The sequence below is a fragment of the Psittacula echo genome, assembly GCF_963264785.1.
Source record: "Psittacula echo genome assembly, chromosome: 7".
NCBI lineage: Eukaryota > Metazoa > Chordata > Aves > Psittaciformes > Psittacidae > Psittacula > Psittacula echo.
Window position 1 is genome coordinate 23,380,385 of NC_137740.1, and position 20,035 is coordinate 23,400,419.

Genomic DNA, 20,035 nt, shown 5'->3' on the forward strand with positions numbered 1-20,035 from the left:
TGCTGGTTGTGCTTCCAAGTCTCCCAGGTACTAAGAAGCAAAAAACGTAACTGCCCAGAAACCACACTGCTGGCAGGCAGCAAGCTGAAGCACCTGCTCCTTCAGGCCCTGTCTTTAAAGGCACCAGTCTTGCTTAAGCAGCTCAGGTACAGTACCACTGTTATTTTCTAGATTATCCTAAAGGTCCTTCATATTTTATCTGTTCTAAATCATTACAAAGGAGCTCTATCAAAAAAACATACAAGGAGAAGCATTTAACATATGATGGATTTATCAGCAATTGTAGTAGAACACCATGGAAGAAGTATATTTTAAATAAGTCTCCCCAGTGCTTGTAATGTAACTGGATAGGGACAAATACAGTACAAAGGGTCGGCAATCTGACCTGTCACTACTGTCCTCGAGGACTCAACTGCTTGATCATTTGCACTTTGATAAAGACATGCTATGAATCGTCAGAAAGAAAAAACAAGTTGGCAAGTTTTAGGAAAAGGGGACACCTTGCACCAAGCTCCCCCAGGTTGCTACTAGGACAGCAAAGCACTTGCCCATGAATGCTGCAGTCAGGCATAGAAAAGGAAAACAATTTATCTTGCTCACCCTGCAGACCACATAGTTTGCACAACTCATGTCCTCACAAGTGCTGATTTTTGCCCAAATCCAGAAAAAAAAAAAAAAATCAAGTGAGAATAATTGATTAAGACAGTTTTGCTGGAATACCATCATTCATGTTGGTCTCTACTATTACTTTCTGACCTACTGTTTTTCCTTGGGCATATACTTTTGACCAGAGAATGGAAACAGCCAGAAATGACTTTTCTTATTTAAAACGTTATTTGGATGTCATCCAACAAGCAAACAAACAAAAGAACAACTTAGAGAGGGCTGGGGTTTGGACAGTGCTTGGCTGGGGGTCTTTTTGCCTTCTGTGACTCAACATGATCACGTAGTTGATAGAGAACTACAATTTCGAGAAAAACAGTTTCACATGAGAGAAAACTAAATGTCTGATCATTCAGTCTCCAACATTCTGGTGTAATCAGAATGCCTATGGCCCACACAAATAGCTTCAAAGTATTTTGGGAAGCAGTTAAATGTGATCAATATAAAGTACTCTACTGACCATACAGCTACGCTTCTGGTCAGATAGCACAGAATTGCCACACCATTCCATCAACTTAAGCATTATTTACTCTCTTCCTATAAGGTTTAGTACATGGTAATAGCTGTATGCAGCACTCCCACAACAAGTTCAACTTGCTTGCTTTCAGCACAAGCTAAATACCTGTGATTCTTGCAGAGCAGGGTTGAGGGTGCTGTGCCGGTAAGGAACTCTACTCCACCCTGAGGTCACTGCTTGCTCCCTTTATATATCAAGAAACCGCAGCTTTGCCGACATCAGGAGGTAAACTCTCCTTGACTGGCACAGACCAAAGGAGGGAAAAAAAACCCCAAACCAAACCCGACTAATTCACAATAACCTCCACTTCTAACACCAGATAACAAGGCAGAAAACCACCAACAAAAAACTTCCAGTGTCTAGTAGCTTGAAAGCATGTAGCTTGTACTTATTAGGTATGCAGCAGAAAAGCAGGAGCATTCTTGAAGAGCGAGTGGTTATGACCAGCAATATGATTTCCTACCCCTGCCTATGAATCATGTTGTCTCACTCCCTCTTGCTACTCTGTTCCACCTGTGTTTATAGGAATACTATGTTAATCTCTGTGTAAGCATCAAATAAGGCAACTGCCAAAGCTCTGGGCCTTTCCAAACACTAGAGATCAGTACAAGAAAGTACATGGAGGGGTTTTTTTAATCTGTTTTCAAATTAGGAGCCAAATTTAGTGGTGAAGCAAGGAAACACTGCAAGGTAAGAGACTGTATAGTGTAAGGAATTTTTATAAGGACATACCAAGTCCTCCATCTTGTGGACATGGGCTTAATTTCTGACTGATGCAGTATCTTAAACATTCTTCTTAGACACTCTGGAGAGAGCTCCCCTGGAGAATATAGCTGACATTTTAGATTTACTCTAAGACATACCAGGACTGGGCTTTAAAAGCATGACTGCTGTGAAAGCTGTCATTAGAATTACGCTGTATTTTGTACATTTGGCTTTTTTTTCCCCCTGTAACCATTACCCCTGAAATCAAACAAATGTGGAGACAATTACAGCTTCTATTCCAGAAAAAGGACCCAGCCTTCATAGACTGAGTACAACTGAGCCTGAAAATCTGACTGAAGCCTGCTCCTAAAAGGATCAAAACAACCAGGAAAATGAGCTTTAAAAAAAATAAAAAAATTAATCATCTCCTACTTTCTAAGCCACGCTTGCAGTTCTGAATGCCTGTGGTTGGTGCCACTTCTGTAGGTTGCCCAGATGCCTACTCTAAGCAAATGCTTCAGCACTTCTCTGTCAGGCATCCATGTCGCACCACTGCCCTCCTAAAGTCTCTGCTGAGCATGCTGCAGGTGCAGGAGAAGAAAAGTACAATGTAGTGTGTCAACACAGCAGATCCACTGCCTAAGGAGCAGCACTGGTCAAGCTATGGAAGGAAACTATACATACTCACCATAGTCAGTTGTAGCTGCCATCATCTGCTCAGATAACTATGCTATTACACAGCTCCGCAACAATTTCTTCAGTTACATTTACCATACCAATTTTTGTGCCATTTTCCATTAAATCCCTGACATTTATAGTTGAAGTCTATTGACCATTTAACATGTGGAGGTAATACTGTTGAAATGGTAAGCATTGACTGTAGTTGCATCATTTGCTTGCTGACTTCTTGTGCAGATTTCCTTCTCCCTTACTAGAGGCAGTCACCCATATATGTAGAAATTTAAATGGAAGGGGATCATTAGGTCTCCCTTCTGCCATTGGCCCAGTTTCAAATCCCACCATTATTAGCTCTCCTAGAAAATATTTGTGCTGCCTGATACCAATTAGCTAAGAAATCTAGATAAAATGAAGTATTCCCTTTGTGGAGAATTAAAGCTTTGAAAAGGTACGTACCTTTACAGGCTGGAAAATGAATCTGTCTCTTGATGTCAACGAGCCATTTACAAATGCCATCCATATCCTGTATTTTGCTGCATCACAGAATTCTCTAACTTCCAGTATTACATAGCTGGTGCAATACTTACTCCCAGATATCAGAAAATGGTAAGGAGCAGGTCAAGCGTCAGTATACCAGCATGCCCTTTCCTCCTGCTTATATACAAATGAAGCTGATTTGTTCCCATGAGCTTTAAAGAGCCATGACAGATCTTTCTGACAGAAGTCACCTCAAGTATTCATCACAATTACATCATTTTCCCCTCCCCACAGATTTTAGAGAGAGAAAGAGTGAGAGCACCCACAGAGTAGCAGATAAAGCTAGGCACAACATGAAGAATTTGCAGGAATGTAAGTTGCTGCTCACATCTGCCTTCCAGAACTCCCTAGTATCGTACTTTTAATTCACTACCCTATTAACATGTTAATCGTATGAAAGAGCCCCCAAAAGAGACAGGAAATTCTAAAGGGTACCTCCTAGTAACCACTACATAATCACCTAAATGAAACTTGGAAAGGACCGGGATTCTGTTGTTTTGAGCTTTTCTGATTAGTTTGCCAAAAGTTTGCTTGCTTTTGAAAGAAACATGTTTGTTCAAAACCAGCTAAGGCAGAAGGTTTTCATTTTCTGATCATGTAATTCAAAAGCAGCTGCAGAACAATCTCACTGGTTCAGGCTAACAAAAACAGTCTCTCCAAGTTAGCAAATTAGTATTCTCTGTGGTCTACAGATGAGGAAGAAAATTACTAAGAAGGACTTCGTAATCAGTACCTATTAAAGGATGTTTCCAAGGTAGAAAAAATTCAGCTCGGGAGATTCCATTCTCTGTTTCCATGGACAACATTTATAGCTTTTGTAGCTACTGAAAAATGTTTAATCATACCAAAAGGCATGAAATTTAAATGTTTTCCAGCTTTCTATCACATAACAATACATTTTAAGACAAAAGCTGCTAGAAAAGCAAGCAGCATTACTAAGGCATTGCACTTTATATTGAAAAGAAAACACATCCTCTTGTTTTTATAAGCAACCTGTAGGATTCCCTGAACTGCTTTGATTTACCGTCACTTGCTGGAGGACAGGAAGCAAGGCTGGCAATATTATATGCTGAAAACATCATGCAATGCCAGCCACAAGTAAACACTGAAAAATAATTCTCACAGTGTGCCTTTGAAGAATGATGCCTGGCCTTATGCAGAAATCCAATGTCATATAAAAATGTACTGAGTTATGATAGGTAAGTAAAGGCTTTCAGGCACAGGGAGAAAAGTAAACCTAATGACTTAAGTAGCAATAAACTAGATTTTTAATTTTGAAATCTATTACAAAAACTTGTTTCTCAGCTTTGCATATACATGGTGTTTGAATACTAACATGTAATTTCTATAGTAGTGAGCAGAAAAGTATCAATAATCCCCTTTTTCATTCATCACATTAAATGTAAATATCTCTTTAAAAACCCATGTATAAAACTGAAATAATGAAGAAAAGAGTTGATATAGACAGGCAACACATAAAAAATTACATCTTTAAAGTTTTCAACTGCTTTAAATGTAGCCACTTCAAATACCCAGCAAAATACCTATGTGCTTCCTGTCCAATCCCACCTCACTGGAAATACTGCAGCAATACAGTCCCCTGTTTGCATGGACTGTGTCAGGAGGGATCTCTCTCACCTGTGAACTGCATTCTGCGGTAATCCTAATACCTCTACCATGGTCTTGCCACCATGCCAACCAGAAAGTCAGCGTAGCCTCTGCATACTTCTCTCCCGTGCTCTGTTTTCTCTGCCTCAGACGGTTTGGAATGCAGAAGAGCCAGAGACGAAGCCCATCAAGCGCAAGCCTCTCTATTCAGCTCCTTGGCTCAAGTTGAACAATAGCTGCCCTTCAGTCGCTCGCCTTCCCTCCCAGTGTATGGAATGGACGCCGTCCTCCCTGCAAACAGCGACATAACCTACCCGGGATGGGTAGACACTTCATTTTTCTGTCCCAAGGGAGGGTGGGGGAGCTGAGAGACAGCGCAAGCACTCAGGGTGGGGTGGAAGGGGGTGTGGGCAGGAGGAGACTCCTGTTAAGCAAAAACACATCCCATGCTGAGAAAATTCAGGGATTTCAAGCAGCTGACTCCAAGTCTAAAATCAGCTACAGGGAAACTTAAGAGCCTCGTATCACTGCATACACTGTCCAGACTACAAGAAGCCAATCAAGATGAAAACATGGCTTTGTCAGCTGAACAAGAAACTATGTCTGAATGTGTCTGACAAAACTGCACTTATTTGAAGATGTTTCCCCACTTCAGATGTTTCTACAAGCTTAGGAAATATGCAGTACCAAAAAACCCCCGGAGTCTCTTAAAGAAACAATGAACTTTTTTCCCCCTTTTGTTTCCTGCACGGCACTTTAAAAAAAAAAAATTCAGTCTAAGATCTGTGGCTTTCAAAGTGAACTGGTGAAGTGTGATCCCAGGAGCCTTCTCCTGAGCTCTGTTCTGTTTTCGTTTTAGAAGTGCTGAGAGCTGAACTCCACATATAGCATTGCTGTAAAATAAAAAGACAAAAGCTACTCTTTAAGGCACAGAAGCAAATGTCTACAGTTTGGTTACTGCTGCCACTGTGACGTCCCTTACACATTATAATGCCCCTGCTGAGAATAGCGTGTCAAGTTGGATCAGTTTAAAAGTCCACGGTTTGATTCCCAGCAGATCCCACCTGCCAGTTGAGGTCCAGAGCAGACAAGCACACATACAAGAGGAATGCAAAGTTGTTCAGCCTGTTGCTAAATGGGCTAAAATTGCTCATGAAGACCTAAGAGGCTGCCTGTTGTCTCCTACGTTCTGCAGTTCTTGGTGGTGGTGGGGGAACATACCCATTTTACACTAATTTTGCCACTTGTTTGCAACACAATATTCCCTCTAATTCAGCCCTTTTTTTCCACTAATGCTACCCACCTCCTTTTTCCTTGTTGGATTACTTCAGATGAGCTTCTCTACATTCTCTTAAGCAACAACCTCCCACACCCTCACAGCGTTTTCCCTGGAAGTAACAGTAGCTTTGGTCATCCTACCCCCTGCCAAGGCTCACGTGAGAAGTCTGCACAGCTTAGGGAAAGAAACTTGAATGCGTGCTTAAACAATACTGACTGTAAGATAAATAACAGAAAATTGTAATTGCTCCCTCGCCCTCTAAAGTAAATCACTAAACTACACCGAGGAATCTTGCACCAAGATTAGCACTGGAACAGAACAGCAGCTCAAAAAACAGACACCCCCAAAAAAATCCTGGCATTAACAGCAGTAGAACAAAATAAACAGTCCCTCTAGAAGACAAATTGGTTTGACCTGCTGCTTAGAAATGTCTAATTACTGGAAAGAGTAAGGGCAAAACAGCCTCATGATCTCAGTTGAGCCAGATTCTGTGAAAAAGCTGCAACAACTTATAAGCGATTGCTATCTCGTCTCTCTCACTGCCCCCGCTCCACAAAAAACCCAAATACTATGGTAATTATATAGAACACTTCATTCCAGAGCACTGTACCAACTACATTTGCAACACCACAGAAAAGCATCTCCCTGGAGGGTGGAGCAACATCAGACAATTGAATTATACCACAGGGCATGACAGAAAAGATGGAAAAATTAAGGACTGGGACATTAAAGTTCTATAGATCTCTTCAAAGAATTTTAATGCTTTTATGGGCAAATCCCAGCTATTTTTTTTTCTTCCTCATTTTTTTATTTTTTCTTTTCCCCTTCAAGTTTGTCTGATTACATTTCTGGTTTTTTGTTTTACTTTGTCATTTCACATCATTTAGGAATCCTGGCTTTAAATCAGGTTCAAACAGAAGCTCTGAAATAAGGCCATAGTCTGCCTATCTCTTCCAAAGAAGCCATTTTTAGTGATGTGGGAAGGTTCAGTCCAGGTATCTATTTTTGTCAACCCTAAAACTTGCTGTAGCGACCTCAGAAAAAGCTTTCTGAAATGCTGAAGGAGGTGTTCCAAGCAAATACACCTGCCAAAGACTTAGGAAGAGACAGTGCATTAGGATGATATTAAAAAATATGTGAGAAGGGAGATAAAAAAAAAGGCAAACCATACAAGTACTTTGAAGGATTCTAGAAATCTGTCAGGATTTCCTTCAGGAAATCCTCCAGTTTCAGGAATCTGAAATGCAATTCACAAAGTCTAGGAATAAAAGTTGTTTCCAAAAGACTTTGATACTGAATAAAGATTATAAAAAAACCCTGATATTACCACATGACTATCCTTCAAATAACTAATCTGCTAACAAATCTACTAACTAATCTACTAAAAATCTTCTTTTCATTAAAAAAGGCCTGTTAAATTGGAAGAACACAAGGTTGCCTCCCAGTATCTGAAGAAAAATGCCAATGCAATGATTTAACCATCTCCTGGCCAGCTCCACTGCTGCTGTTCAGACCAGGCATCTACAGCTTTGGCCTCCAAAGGCAGCTGCTGAAAAAAACCTATTAGCAGAGCAGAAGCACTTGAGCAGAACAGATTAAAAACAAACCCAAACCCCAAACCCAACCTCCCTGCCAAAAAAAACCCTCCAAACTGAGCTGGACCTTTTTTTAAAAAAAGTAAATCTATTTGTTTTAGTATAAATCATCTACAATGAAAGCCAAAATGTTGACTTAAGGTCTATATTCCTATGACCTATCTGAGCTACTTAAAGGAAGAAATACGTACAGGAACACCCAGCTCACAGAAGATTTTTAAAATGCTGAATTGCACAGGGAAAGAAAGCACCATAAAATCATTTTAATGAACTTTCTGATCGTATATCCAGCATATTCCAGATCTATTTATCCAGAACACTAGTTGTCTGTATTCAGCTAAGTTTCTACTACCTAGTCTAATGCAAAGGATTCGGAAATTAATCCGAAAACTAAGAAATATCATTGGTGCTGGTGGCCAGGTGCTAGCAGCTGGAGGCTCACTGTGAACAGGGGCTGGGCTGCTCTGTGACAGTTCCAGCGGTTCCAACAGACCCCAGTGTGAGGCAGTCGAAGGGATGGAGGTGTGAAGTTGGCAAAATGGGTGGGGGACAGTGGTTTTTTAAGCTCTGTTCTTCCAAACTTGTTTTAATTTGCAATAAATTAAATTAATTTTCCCTAGGTGAAGCCTGGCTTGCCCATGACAGTGATTAGTAAGTGGTTTACCTGTTGTTCTCTCCCCCATGAGTTTATCCTTCTAATTTTCTCTCCATCCTATTGCGGAGGGTGAGTGCAGCTGGATGGGCAGCCAGCAGCTGGCTGAAGTCAACCCACCACGATATGCTTTACCATGGCAGGAATAAAACATCTTCCAAAATTCAGTCTCTCTGAAACCCAACAAAACCCATTCCTTAAATATTTCCTTCCAACATGTTACCCTCATTGTCAAAACAAGACCAGAGCACCAATCCAGTGACATTCAAAAGCAATCAGCCTCTGGAGGCTCCATTCGAGTTTCCCAGCCTTTAGACCAGCAATCCTCAACACCATCTGCAGCCAAAGTGTAACAAAACTGAATGCAGAAGCAAATCACTCGTTATTTGCACAACAATGTCAATCTTTGGATCAGCAAGGTTGGTAGGCACTGCTCTAGATTTGCCTGCTACCTGTTTTAGCCCATACATGCCACATGACAGTGGGAAAAGACCATCGGAGAGGAACAAGTGAGATGACTGGAGTTTCTAAACTACATCCAACTCACTGAAAAAACAAAATAAAGGTTGCTACTCAAGGAAATATTTGCAGTTCCATCCAAGTTGAAAAATAAATAAACAAAAAAAGCAGCAGAAAACCTCCTCACTTCTTCACTAGGTAATGCACAAGATAAAGCAGTCTCAAATATGCATCAAGAATTATTACCCTGTAGCCAAATGCACTTTACTGGACATAGAGTTGATTCTTAATGGACACTAATCACTGCTAGAACTTACAATCCTCTCCATCTCCAAGACTTCTTTTGGGAATCAGGGATTTGCCTGCGACACAGAGGTGCCTGTTAGAAGAGTTTCTGATGAACTCCAGCAGAGTTCAATAGCCCGCTTTTCCTCTGTGGCTTTATTATTTTTCTTTTAAGTAAATTATCTCTGCTGCGCTGCTGAAACATTTTTGTCTGTTTTGCAGATAAAAATCATGGTTATAATTCTTTCCTCCCCTGATGCTATGAAGGAGTGATCACTTACAAAAGGGGTAGTAAGCTAGCAAAATACCCGCTACATGCTTGCATAAGTCTAATTTAATACCTAAGCCACCTCATACGTTATGAACCTTTATATGCATTGATAAAATGTAGCTCCACCACAGGAGGTGTGTCACTGCCCCAGTGAAGTGTAAATATCAGTAGATGGCACAGGAAACACTGAAAACTGCTTCTTCTATTTATTTTTTTAAAAACTCTACTTGTCTACTTCCCAGAGGTATCATGGAGATTAATTAGCTCATGTTCATAGACTATTCTGAAGATGTAAGCATACTACTGCCTGATGGAAAACAAATCTTCTGAGGTTTTGCAGAGAAAAAAAGCCACAATATATAACTGACAATGGATTTCTTGGCCCATTATAGCTTTCTTAGCAAGTTCTGCCATCTTCAACCAGAACTAATTATAAGGAAGAAAATCCCCCAAAATTTTGAATCCTAGGGCATCAATCACAAAAAGTCTTTTACGCAGAGATACGAAAGCCTTTTACTGAATACCTTCAGAAACATTTCAGCACAGGCAGCTCAGATGCAGAGATGGAAACCTGCCAAAGGCCACAACAACAACCCATAATGCCAAAACAAAAATACAAGGATTCACAGGTTTTCAGCACTCTAGAGGTAAGATACAGGGCTGATTATTTTAGTACAATACCAGCCAACCCACCTTGTCCATATTTGCTTGTTATGAGAACATCCAACATACCATGACATGGAGAAAGTACGCTGAGGAAAGGCGGTAAGTATGAGAGAAGAGACTGGTTCAAACTGCCGAGAAACAACATAAAACCAAGGGGAGGGAAGAAAAACAAAAAAGAATAAAAAAAATAAAAAAATAAAAATAAAAAAAAAAAAAAACAAAAAAAAAAAAAAAAAGCAGAACTGACAGGTCCCAAGCATCACTAAAATAGTAAAGAAAAAAAATTTACATGGTTTTACTACTCCTCATAGTGCACTTATTTAAAACAAATTATTTCTTGTAAGTTCTTGGAAACACGACTTGAATGGTCCTCCAGAAGGAATACATGTAATCCCCACTGTTTGTACAGTCTTGTCCATCAAATATTGTGTATTTTTCTTGTGTTGAAGTTTGGACTACAAAAAGATTACAGAAACACAATGCTACAGAATTGGATGAACTTGCGACATGATGTATGCATAGCTAGTACGAGATAGGGAACTTAAGGTTGTGCCTTGGACAGAAAAATCTGCAACCCTAATGAAATAGTTTTCAAAATTAGAGCATGAGCCCTAACTGCAATGCACAAAGACATACCAGAAGCAGTTCAAGTAACAGTAAGAATGTGAAAGCACAGACTTCAGGGATGGCAGAAGTGGGTAGTAACACAAGCTCTTCTGAAAATCTTGCACAACCCTTGTTTAAATCTCTGCTGCCTTGGCTCCACTCTTACTGTAAGTATACTGGCTAGATCAAAGCTAACACAGAGAGCAGTTTCATATTACACCCAAGCCACTATAATAACTCCAGGCTGCTACTAGGGGTGAGCACAGAAGTGGAAACAACTTGGCTCTCCTACTTTCCCTGAAGCAACATGCTCTCATCATCTTCTTTGTGTTGGAGCCACCACATGGCTGCAGGGTTATTTGGTATATCTACCAGATCAGAGTCAAAGCTCACCCATCAACACTATATGTATATGAACATAATTCCACTGTGTGAAGTTGAATCAACTCAGCTGGCAAGCATGCGATAGACCTGGCACCAAGGAGGGTGGTAAGGCAGGGAGACAAGAGAGTGTGCACCCCTGCACAGTAGAGAGAACTTTACGTATTTAATTTCATACAAACTTCAAACTAGATGCACTTAATCCAATTTCATAAATATTTGCATTGTCAAGTAGCAATAAACTGATCAGCTACTAATTCCGTAACTAAACCAGACTTAATTACATCAGCATTTTAAAATTTAGTTCAAATTAATCTAGACAAGACTTAAGATAAGGAAATTGAGGCTGTGGGAAGGAAGTTCAATTTTCCATTACGTGTTAAGATGGTTCTTACTGAAGGAAAAAAGGCAAGTGTACATGGTTGGGTGAAGTGTAATTACTTTTTGCCACAAGATCAAACAACTATAAAAGGGAAACTACAAAATTTAACAATCCCAAGTAAGTTCATGCACGATTTAAGGCACTTTTCTCTTAAGAATTTAATAAATAAGTTATTATTGTTGCTGAGAAAACTAAGGAAAATGATGCCTTCCTTCATAATAAACTGAGATTAGGTTAGAACACAGTCAAGAAATCTGTCCCAGATGGTCCAAGAGCTACCAGTTCTTACCAATTACATTGCACAACAGACTGTACATAAGAAGTGTTCTTCATGCATAACAAAATTTTAAAACCTCTAAAGTGATTTTTTTGTGTGTGCTGGAAGTAGTGGCAGGGCTGTAATAATACATTTCCACAGGGAAAAAAGCCCTAATGGATTATATGTCAATACTAGAAAGTTAAGATTATGTGTTCATGCCCCTGTTAATCTCTGCCCTAAAAAGGTTTAAGATCCAAACAGATAAAATTTGCTTCATGATAAAACTTGGCTTTTAGCACAGATGATCTGTGTGCAAGGGAATAAAGTTTCAGTGGTATTCAGAACAAAACAAAATCCTTTGGCTTCGCCCCCATTATAGAAGAAAAAGATAGCAGCATGGCAATTTTCTGTATACAAATAATTCCAATTGCCCAGGGGGAATGTCACTGAGATCCAGGCATCCTGTTTGTTACATTTAGCCTCCCTGGAGTCAGTTTTAATTTCAAGCAGGGTTGTCTAAATTCTTCATCTTTCAAAGGCAGGCAAATTACACTGTATAGTGTCCAAATTTCAGATTACTTTAGGGCTTCTCCCAAAGTTTCTTAACCTCTTCTGTGGATGCAGAAGATAGCAGGACACTTTCACACAGTAGTGTCTCTCTGTGTAGCTCACTGGTTCTTAAATGGTGCCCAAACAGAGCTACATTTTACAGGAGATTTTTAAAAATGCGACTCTCAGCTCACACGTACTTGCATTTTGGGATAGAGCATGATGGGTAAACCATGTCATCTGAAGGCAGTTACATTTTCAGAATTTCACTTGATCTCGGAGTAGCTACAGTCCTACTAATCTTACCCAACAGTCACAGCACTAGGAGATCGTGTCCCAGGGCACTAGAGACAGTGAAGCAGGCACAGGGTAAAGTCTTTGGCAAACCGTCGTTTGTGCTATTACGTGAGCCAAAGGCTTCAGATTACCAGCTCACAAAAGGCTCCCATACATGGATTCTGGCAAGACTGTCAGGTCAGGGCTGAAATGCACAGTGAAGAACTGAGCTGTGCAACTAAATGTGCACAATACCCCCCTGCAGTTTGCCGAAACACAGGCAGGTCTTTGGCCACCAGCGAGCAGCGTCAAACCACGCAAGGACAGAACAGTGTGTTTCCTGTACTGACCTCATTAGAGTATCACCTTTCAGCTGTTGGGGACCTTTCAATTCAGATCTTTGGTACAAAGCATATACAGGTCAAAAAGAAAAATAAATTATTATCCCCAAACCACTCCTTGGGGGTTGCTAAATTAAAATTAAAGGGAATAGACAGTAATGCATCTGATCCTTTAGAGTCCTGGATCTACAGAGAGGAGGTTGTGAATCTCGCTCACATGTATATTGTGCATGTGTATACAAACACACTCGTGACAAGCCCAAAATGGGCAAACCCAAGAGCTGCAGACAACTAAAGTCAGCACATCTGAACCCATCTTCCTGCCAGAGATACTGCTATACAACCCACCCCTCAATTTGAGGGCTAAACCCAAAGCCCTATTTTGCATCCCTGCCACGCATAATAGTTGACAGGAGATAGATATTTTGCACATAGCAACAGGGTGGAAAAGGAGACAGTGCTATTGGGAAAATTACTTCATCAATACACATCATAAGTCCCTACAGCTGAGATACATGGAGCTGTAAACTGCCTTTTTTTTTTTTTTTTTTTTTTTCATTCTAACAGATACTATTTGTAGGCAAAGTTGAGTGGTGGAAGGTGAAAACACACAGTTTTGTTAGAAGTTACAGAAAGTCCATTATTCAAAATTCCTGGATCTTTCCTAAGTAAATCTTTACTGAATATATAAAGACTGGCGCATGGCAGATTCTTTCACTGATCAGGTCACCAAAAAAAAATCTCTCTTCATCCTCTTCAGATTGTCTCCCCCACCTCCCCTGCCCCCCGCAGTAACACTTCTCAGGTATTCATTCAAAACCTTAGTGCAGATTGTAACTGAGTGGTGAGCACAGAGTAAATCTGTTTATTCTTCCATCACAAAGTACTCATTCGAACTGGAATATACAGAAAGCAAGGCTCAGCTTTGACTGTTTTAGTTGCAAACAACCTTCTCTCAGAAACAGCAGTTACTGAAATAAGACTAGAAATCTTTTTAACTAATGCCTATTCTCTCCTGCTAAGTTTTTACCTGAAAGAAGAGCATGGTCTGTGTATTTTCTTGGTATCATCATCCCCATATATGAGGGCTCAGCAGTGGCTTGCAGGAACTGTTGCAAGAGGTACATACCAGGCAGCAATGAGACCAGATATCACTTAACTAATCTTCTGTTGTTCACTCCATTTCCAAGCCTCTGGACATAACCTTTTAAAACAGTACAGAGGCAGGATTTCTGTACAGCTAACTGGTCGCCTGATAGCAATGGCACCAAAATAGATTGATGCTTCAATTATATCGCCTCTTCCCATGTTTGTTTGTGTGATCAGAGAATTTTCTGAATCCAGGGGAATATTTTCTGAAAAAGGAGCTTGAGGGAATGCAAAGGGAGTGCTCACAAAGATGAAAATCTATCAACTATGCAACTAGGCCAGAGGATGGGGAAAAGCACTGCTTGAAGCTCCAAATTGCATCTTCACCAAATTTTGAAATTGGCAGTTCACCACTGTACAGAAGATATATTTTATTTATTAGCTCTAAAGTATAGTCCTGAAGTTGTTTAGAGATCTAAAATCAATTTTAGCAGCCTCAGTCTTCTGAAAAAGGTAGTGACAGCTGCAGTTGCTTTGAAACTCAGTCCTCTCACTTACGTGCTTAACTTGAAGAAATTCAGGTTTGAAAAAATCCAACCGTTACCACTGAAGTAGAATTCCAGATCAGGTGATCACTATATAACAGTTGTGTGATCAGGAAAGTGACCTTGGCAGGTCTCTGCTGGACCATCTCCAGATTCTTGACATCCTTATTCAAGTGGTGTGACTGACACTGGACCCAGTACTCTCAGTATGTCATCAGCACTGAGTACAGGGCATCAGCATGACTGCTCTTCCATTCCCCTGTTAGTGATTGCAAAGACAGTCTTTACAGAGACACTCAGAGAACATCATCAGGGCACAGGAGATTCATTCCAAGGAGAAGAATGGATGACAACAGTAGGTTGCATGGATGGAACTGTACCAAAGGACGGGGAGAAGAGCTGCAGAGCCATGATATGGGTCAGCAGCTGAGTAACAACTATTAATGCTCTACAGAGAGAGCTAAGGCACTGAAAGCAAGTAGGTTCTCTGAAGAAGTGAAGGTGACTCCAGCACAAAAGTTTGGAAGATAAACCAGAGATCTAGCAAAGGGTGAATAGATATTAACATGCTGTAGATACTGTATATGCAGAGCTGACCGGTAGAAGCTCCTAAAAGCTGCAAGGCTTGCCTTCAGCAGTCTTTCCTCAAGAGTCTTCATATTCAGCAGACATAGGTGTGATTGAGAAAAAACAGAGTTAACTTGTTTCAACAAGTGAAAAGGTTTTCATTTTCTTCTCAGGTGACTTCATCTCCAAATACATAAAGAAAATCCATTTGCATCAACACTAGCCTTTCTAAGCACTACAGAATCTCAAAAAACTATCTCCTTGATGATGCTCTTTCCTAATCACAGAATGATTAGGCTTGGAAGGAACCTCTGGAGATCATCTAATCCAACCCCCAATGAAAAATTTAATAATTTTAAAATAAATAAATAAATAAAACCCCAAAGCAAAGGAAAAAAAAACCCAACCAAACCCCAACCATTTTCTCACTTTCAACCCTTCCTGATATTTTCACATATGCAGGCAAAAAATTCTCTTGTTAATACCATAAAGATTCACCCAGATGCCAGAATCAAAACTTTCACTACATATTCTCCTTAACAGCTCTCATTTAGTGTGAGCAGGTGGTGAGAAGGAAGCACAGTAAGAGAGAAGAGGATTATTTCAGGAAAGGAAGCACTAACTGTTACTAGCCTGTCAAACAGTATGAATGGTGGAAATCTGAATCATGCTTTTACTGTATGAATGATTAATTCCAATATGCTATTATAAACAATGATCCTTTACAAAGGATGTAACCTCCCCTAACATGAAAAAAATACATGTGCTAGAAAAAGAGCAGGATCTGAAGCAAAATGGAGGAAATATAGAGATGGACCAGCTTGAGTTTTCTTCATCTTACCTCTTCCTATAACACTTAGGTGCTGGTCTCCAGGGCCTACATCACACTTCATAACAGAATTAGCCCATTGAAAGTAATGCTTGAAAGAAGGAGGAAAAAGGCCGTCAACGTGGAGTTTGGGAGAAATTACAGCTACATTTTTAGCTTCACTGAATGGAAGCACCCTTGAATAAGTGCTGCCAAGATGAAATCCTAGCAAGTTAATGACACATTTAGAGTGTGCCTATTCACTCACAGAGAGATATTACTACAATGATACAGATTATGTACCAAAGAAATTTCAAGGCATATATTTAACAGATGGCTGGCTTGCTGACATAATGCTGTGTACAGCATACCTTCCAGATAGGAATTAAGAATTTCAACATTAGAAACAACCTCTCCACTGTCTGCAAGCAGAGGGCAAGCTCCTAAGCTAGCAGTAGATGGTGAGTGTCCTCTAGAGTTACAGTTTTTAAATTATCTTATTAGCTTTCACTGTTTAAACAAGTCACTTTCTATCTTGTGTTTTATCTTTGTGTCCACCCCTCTGGCTCTCATTTGAGGGTGACCACAGTGGTTTCTGCCTGCACAGAAGGGATGGCTCAGCTGCTCTTCTAGCAGCTGCTGAACCATCACAAATTACAGCTTACTGTACTGAAGTATGTGGAAATTGGTGTCTGTCTTAGTATGTGGGACTGTAAACCACGGTGGTTCAGCAGCTGCCTCACAAACAGCTGAGCCAACCCTGCAGCAAGGGTAAAAATGAAAGAGACGGCAAGAATGATTACAACAGCCCTTGGGTAAAGCACACATAACAATGTTGACCTTTGGTGAGTTACACATCTCTTGCTTCAGCTTCTCAGCTGTAACGTGGGTAGTTCCTCTCCCACACACTTCCTAGGAATGGTGCTACAAGATGTGTGCACAAAGCTGTAAAGAATGCCATAAAGATTTGCAGAATGGGTACTACTGATTATGTAGTGACTCTGAAGAACAAGCATTGTTCCAGTTGCCCCTTTAACAAAAAGCTAGCCTCATATGATACTCTTGACATTTCATATAAGTTATAACTGTAGTGCTGCACATGAAAACGTTCCATCTCCTGATTTTCCTTTTTCTGTTTTGTTTGTTTGTTTTAAACAAATAAATCAACAAATCATGAGAGGTATGGCAATCTTACTTAGAGGAAAAAAGCAAATGCCATTGCTATGCCTTAACCTTTGCACTAGAGCCAGCCCTAAGGAGCTTTTCTGCAAGCAGTAATTTCAGATATCATCATAAGATGCAATGCCTGCTGTTGCCATGTTATGCACATGCTTCCGTAGGACAAGCTAGATATTCTTATCAGCTCTGCATAGCAATTTCTCAGATAGATATTTTAGCTGCCTCTTACGCTTTTCAGCTTTTGGTGTCCATTCCAAAGCTATTTTAGTCCAGTTGTTATCTGTACTGCTTGTGATACGTTCTGGCTGCCACCATCTGTTTCTTTCTCTTTATAAAAAGATTTTCAGTGGCTTCCTTTACTGGTTTGTCCTCTGGCTCAACATCTTGACACAAAGCTATTCCCACTGCTTGCTATCAACCCACTTTTTTCCATTAGCAGGAATTCTGTAATCGTGATAAGAGACATTTCTAACCAGGATGTGAAAACAAGGGAACTACCTACGGTGCTGCAACCAGAAATTAGATATAACCTTCCCTCCCACTTACCCTCATCCTTCCTCACAGTATGGGCATTGCTCAGTCTTTCTCCAGCTTATGTTTGCTGTCTTCTCCCCCCGCCACTGCATGCCCACTTCCTTTAGCCACACACTTAGTGACATCTATATTCAATACAGCTGCAGCTGTCATATGGAGAAGACCATGTGGATGTGAGTTTCTCTTTTAATACATTCTTGTTAGGTATACATTAAGATGCCACATGCATCTAAAATTGTAGCAAAATACACAGTAAGGCATATACTCAAATAGCACAGTCATCCATTCTGTATGGCAATTCAAGAAAAATGAAGGTTACAAAATTACATTTTAAAATATGACAGTGAGATTTCCAGCTATTCAGATGCTCAATTAAGTCTAGAAACTATTCTACACATTTTTGCATATGGTATAGATAAAGAAGGTATCTAAATCCTAGATTTTAAAGGTCTTTCTAGCTTGCAAAGGTGCAAGTAACGCTCACTGCGTACCATAGACAGGTTGCAATATGTTTCTTCATATCACTAGCCACACATCTGGAGTAACTACTTTGCCTATAATGCTGTGTACACATATTTAATACTGGTTTTAGTCCCAAACAAGAATGAATATTCATTCATATGGCAAAAAAAGATTATCATTCAGAGCTGTATTTGAAATTCCACAAACAAATCCAATAGGGGTTCTGTCACTTTTCCCTAAGTACTATGCAGTTTTACCTCCTAAATCCCAACCTGCCCTGTTTCTTTTCAAACTTCTAATCCAGGAATCAAACAAATCCAAAAAAGAACCCTATCTGCTTTCCTCAAATAAAGAAAATTTAAATAATGTTATTGGCAAGTACAAATAAATAAGTACAACAGTTACAATGTGTTAATTAGCTATCTAGAAGAACGGGATTTTAATTACTTCTGTGCACTATACTCACAGAATAAAATTATTTGGCATAAAACCCAGCTGAGTCTGTGAAACGAAAAATACCCTACCTGCTCCACACCTTTGATAACAGTTTTGTCAAGGCTGCTTCTCTGTTTAGAGATGCATGTTACTTTTTTTCTCATAGCTCACTGTCTCTCAGGATTGATACTTTTTACATCTGAACGAAGGAAGAATTGTTTCTAGGTCCTATTAGACTATGCCAAGGAAATCTTGCATAAATTAGGAATAGAAAGAAGAGTTCACTTGTGTGTGGTTGCTGTCTCTCTTCACTCTTCCTTTCTTCTGGAAAGAATTGATATGATATTCTTCATGCAGCCACAGGTGGGGTGGAATGAAGAGGGTAAACCAGGCCAAATCTGGACTTGAGAATATACTGAAACGAAGCTTTCATCTGTCATTTTTATTACCTGCCTTTTTTTTTTTTTTGCTTTCCCTAGATTTCAACATGTATAATTATAGCCAACAGCAGCAGGCAGTTGGTTAGTTCTTTTAGGAACTGCACCCTGAACAGGCATGACGTAAGTTACAGAAAAAACCTGTTATCCAGCACTTGTTATGAAAATATGAAGCAAAGGAAATACCATAGAGGCTCAAAGTGAGGTAAAACGTAACCATCTAATAATTCTAAAAATGACTGTGAATCACTAACAGCTATCTGCAAAAGCTGCATTCCTGTTGACCTACGTTCAGCAGGTCTCAGTTGTAAATCCCAGGGCTGTTTAGTAATCTTACAAACACAGCTACAAACCTTCCTGTACACAGCAACAGCTCAGCTTCTCTAGTGCCCATAATAACCTCACTACGTTTGGATAAATCCTGGCTTTGGAAAGCCATGTTGCTGGAAACATTTACAAACAATGCCACAGTCGCACGGCCTCCACCACCACCACCTAGGTGCGGCACTACCCGCTTCAGCAGGCTCCTTTGCAAGGATGCTGCCCGGGACAGTGCCCCCCGATACAGCTCGCTGCTATGAATCGAAATCCATGTGTTGCAGCCACGGTTTCCACTTACCTAGTTTGGTGGCCCCCTCTGGCGGGTACTCGGGGAATTGGCCTTCGGAGGGGACGCTCACCGTACGGCGCAGGCAGCGCCCTTTGGTAGCATCTGCCTGCGGCTCCAGCACCCCATCGATAGGCACCTGCATAAAAAGGACGCCCAAAGCTGTTAATCTGCCACTGGGCCACGGCGCTAATATGCCATCTTGATAAGAACTTGATTTTCTACTCATCTGGCAATAACTTTCAGTGCAGTTTGGCATGCCTGACCTTACCACAAAATTCCCAGTGCTCACTGGGAACGCACTGAAGCATTAGTAGACATGCAGCCTGGAGAGGGCTGCATGCAGGTATGCAGCAACCAGCGCTCCAGAGGTATCAAGTCTCAACACAGCCCACCCCTCTGACTAACAAGGCAGTCGTGCCTTTCAAAACTGGTTCTCCAACACTAGACCCATTGCTACCTAGCCTTGCTCACTTCCACGCTGGGCAAGTCAGGCAGAGGCTGCTGGTCAGATGGCTGCATGCAAAACCTTGAGATTACTAAAGCATTTTTGCAGTCTCAACACATATTCAGCTACAGCATGTCAGAGAAAAATGGACATTCTGCTGGTCGTATTGGAGCGTATGGAGAAACTCGATCTCTTCTACGATTAAGTCAAACCCA

The 20,035-nt window shown here is 40.5% G+C and overlaps 1 protein-coding gene across 1 annotated transcript in view; it reads right to left on the bottom strand.

Annotated features, from left to right (window-relative positions):
• Positions 1–20,035, bottom strand: part of RASAL2 (RAS protein activator like 2) — a gene marked incomplete at both ends in the record, with an annotated part of 181,649 nt that overhangs the window by 68,051 nt on the left and 93,563 nt on the right. The window contains one exon of the mRNA XM_080623042.1: positions 19,385–19,511. Coding sequence (XP_080479168.1) covers positions 19,385–19,511 — 127 coding nt within the window. The remainder of the gene's footprint in view (positions 1–19,384; positions 19,512–20,035) is intronic.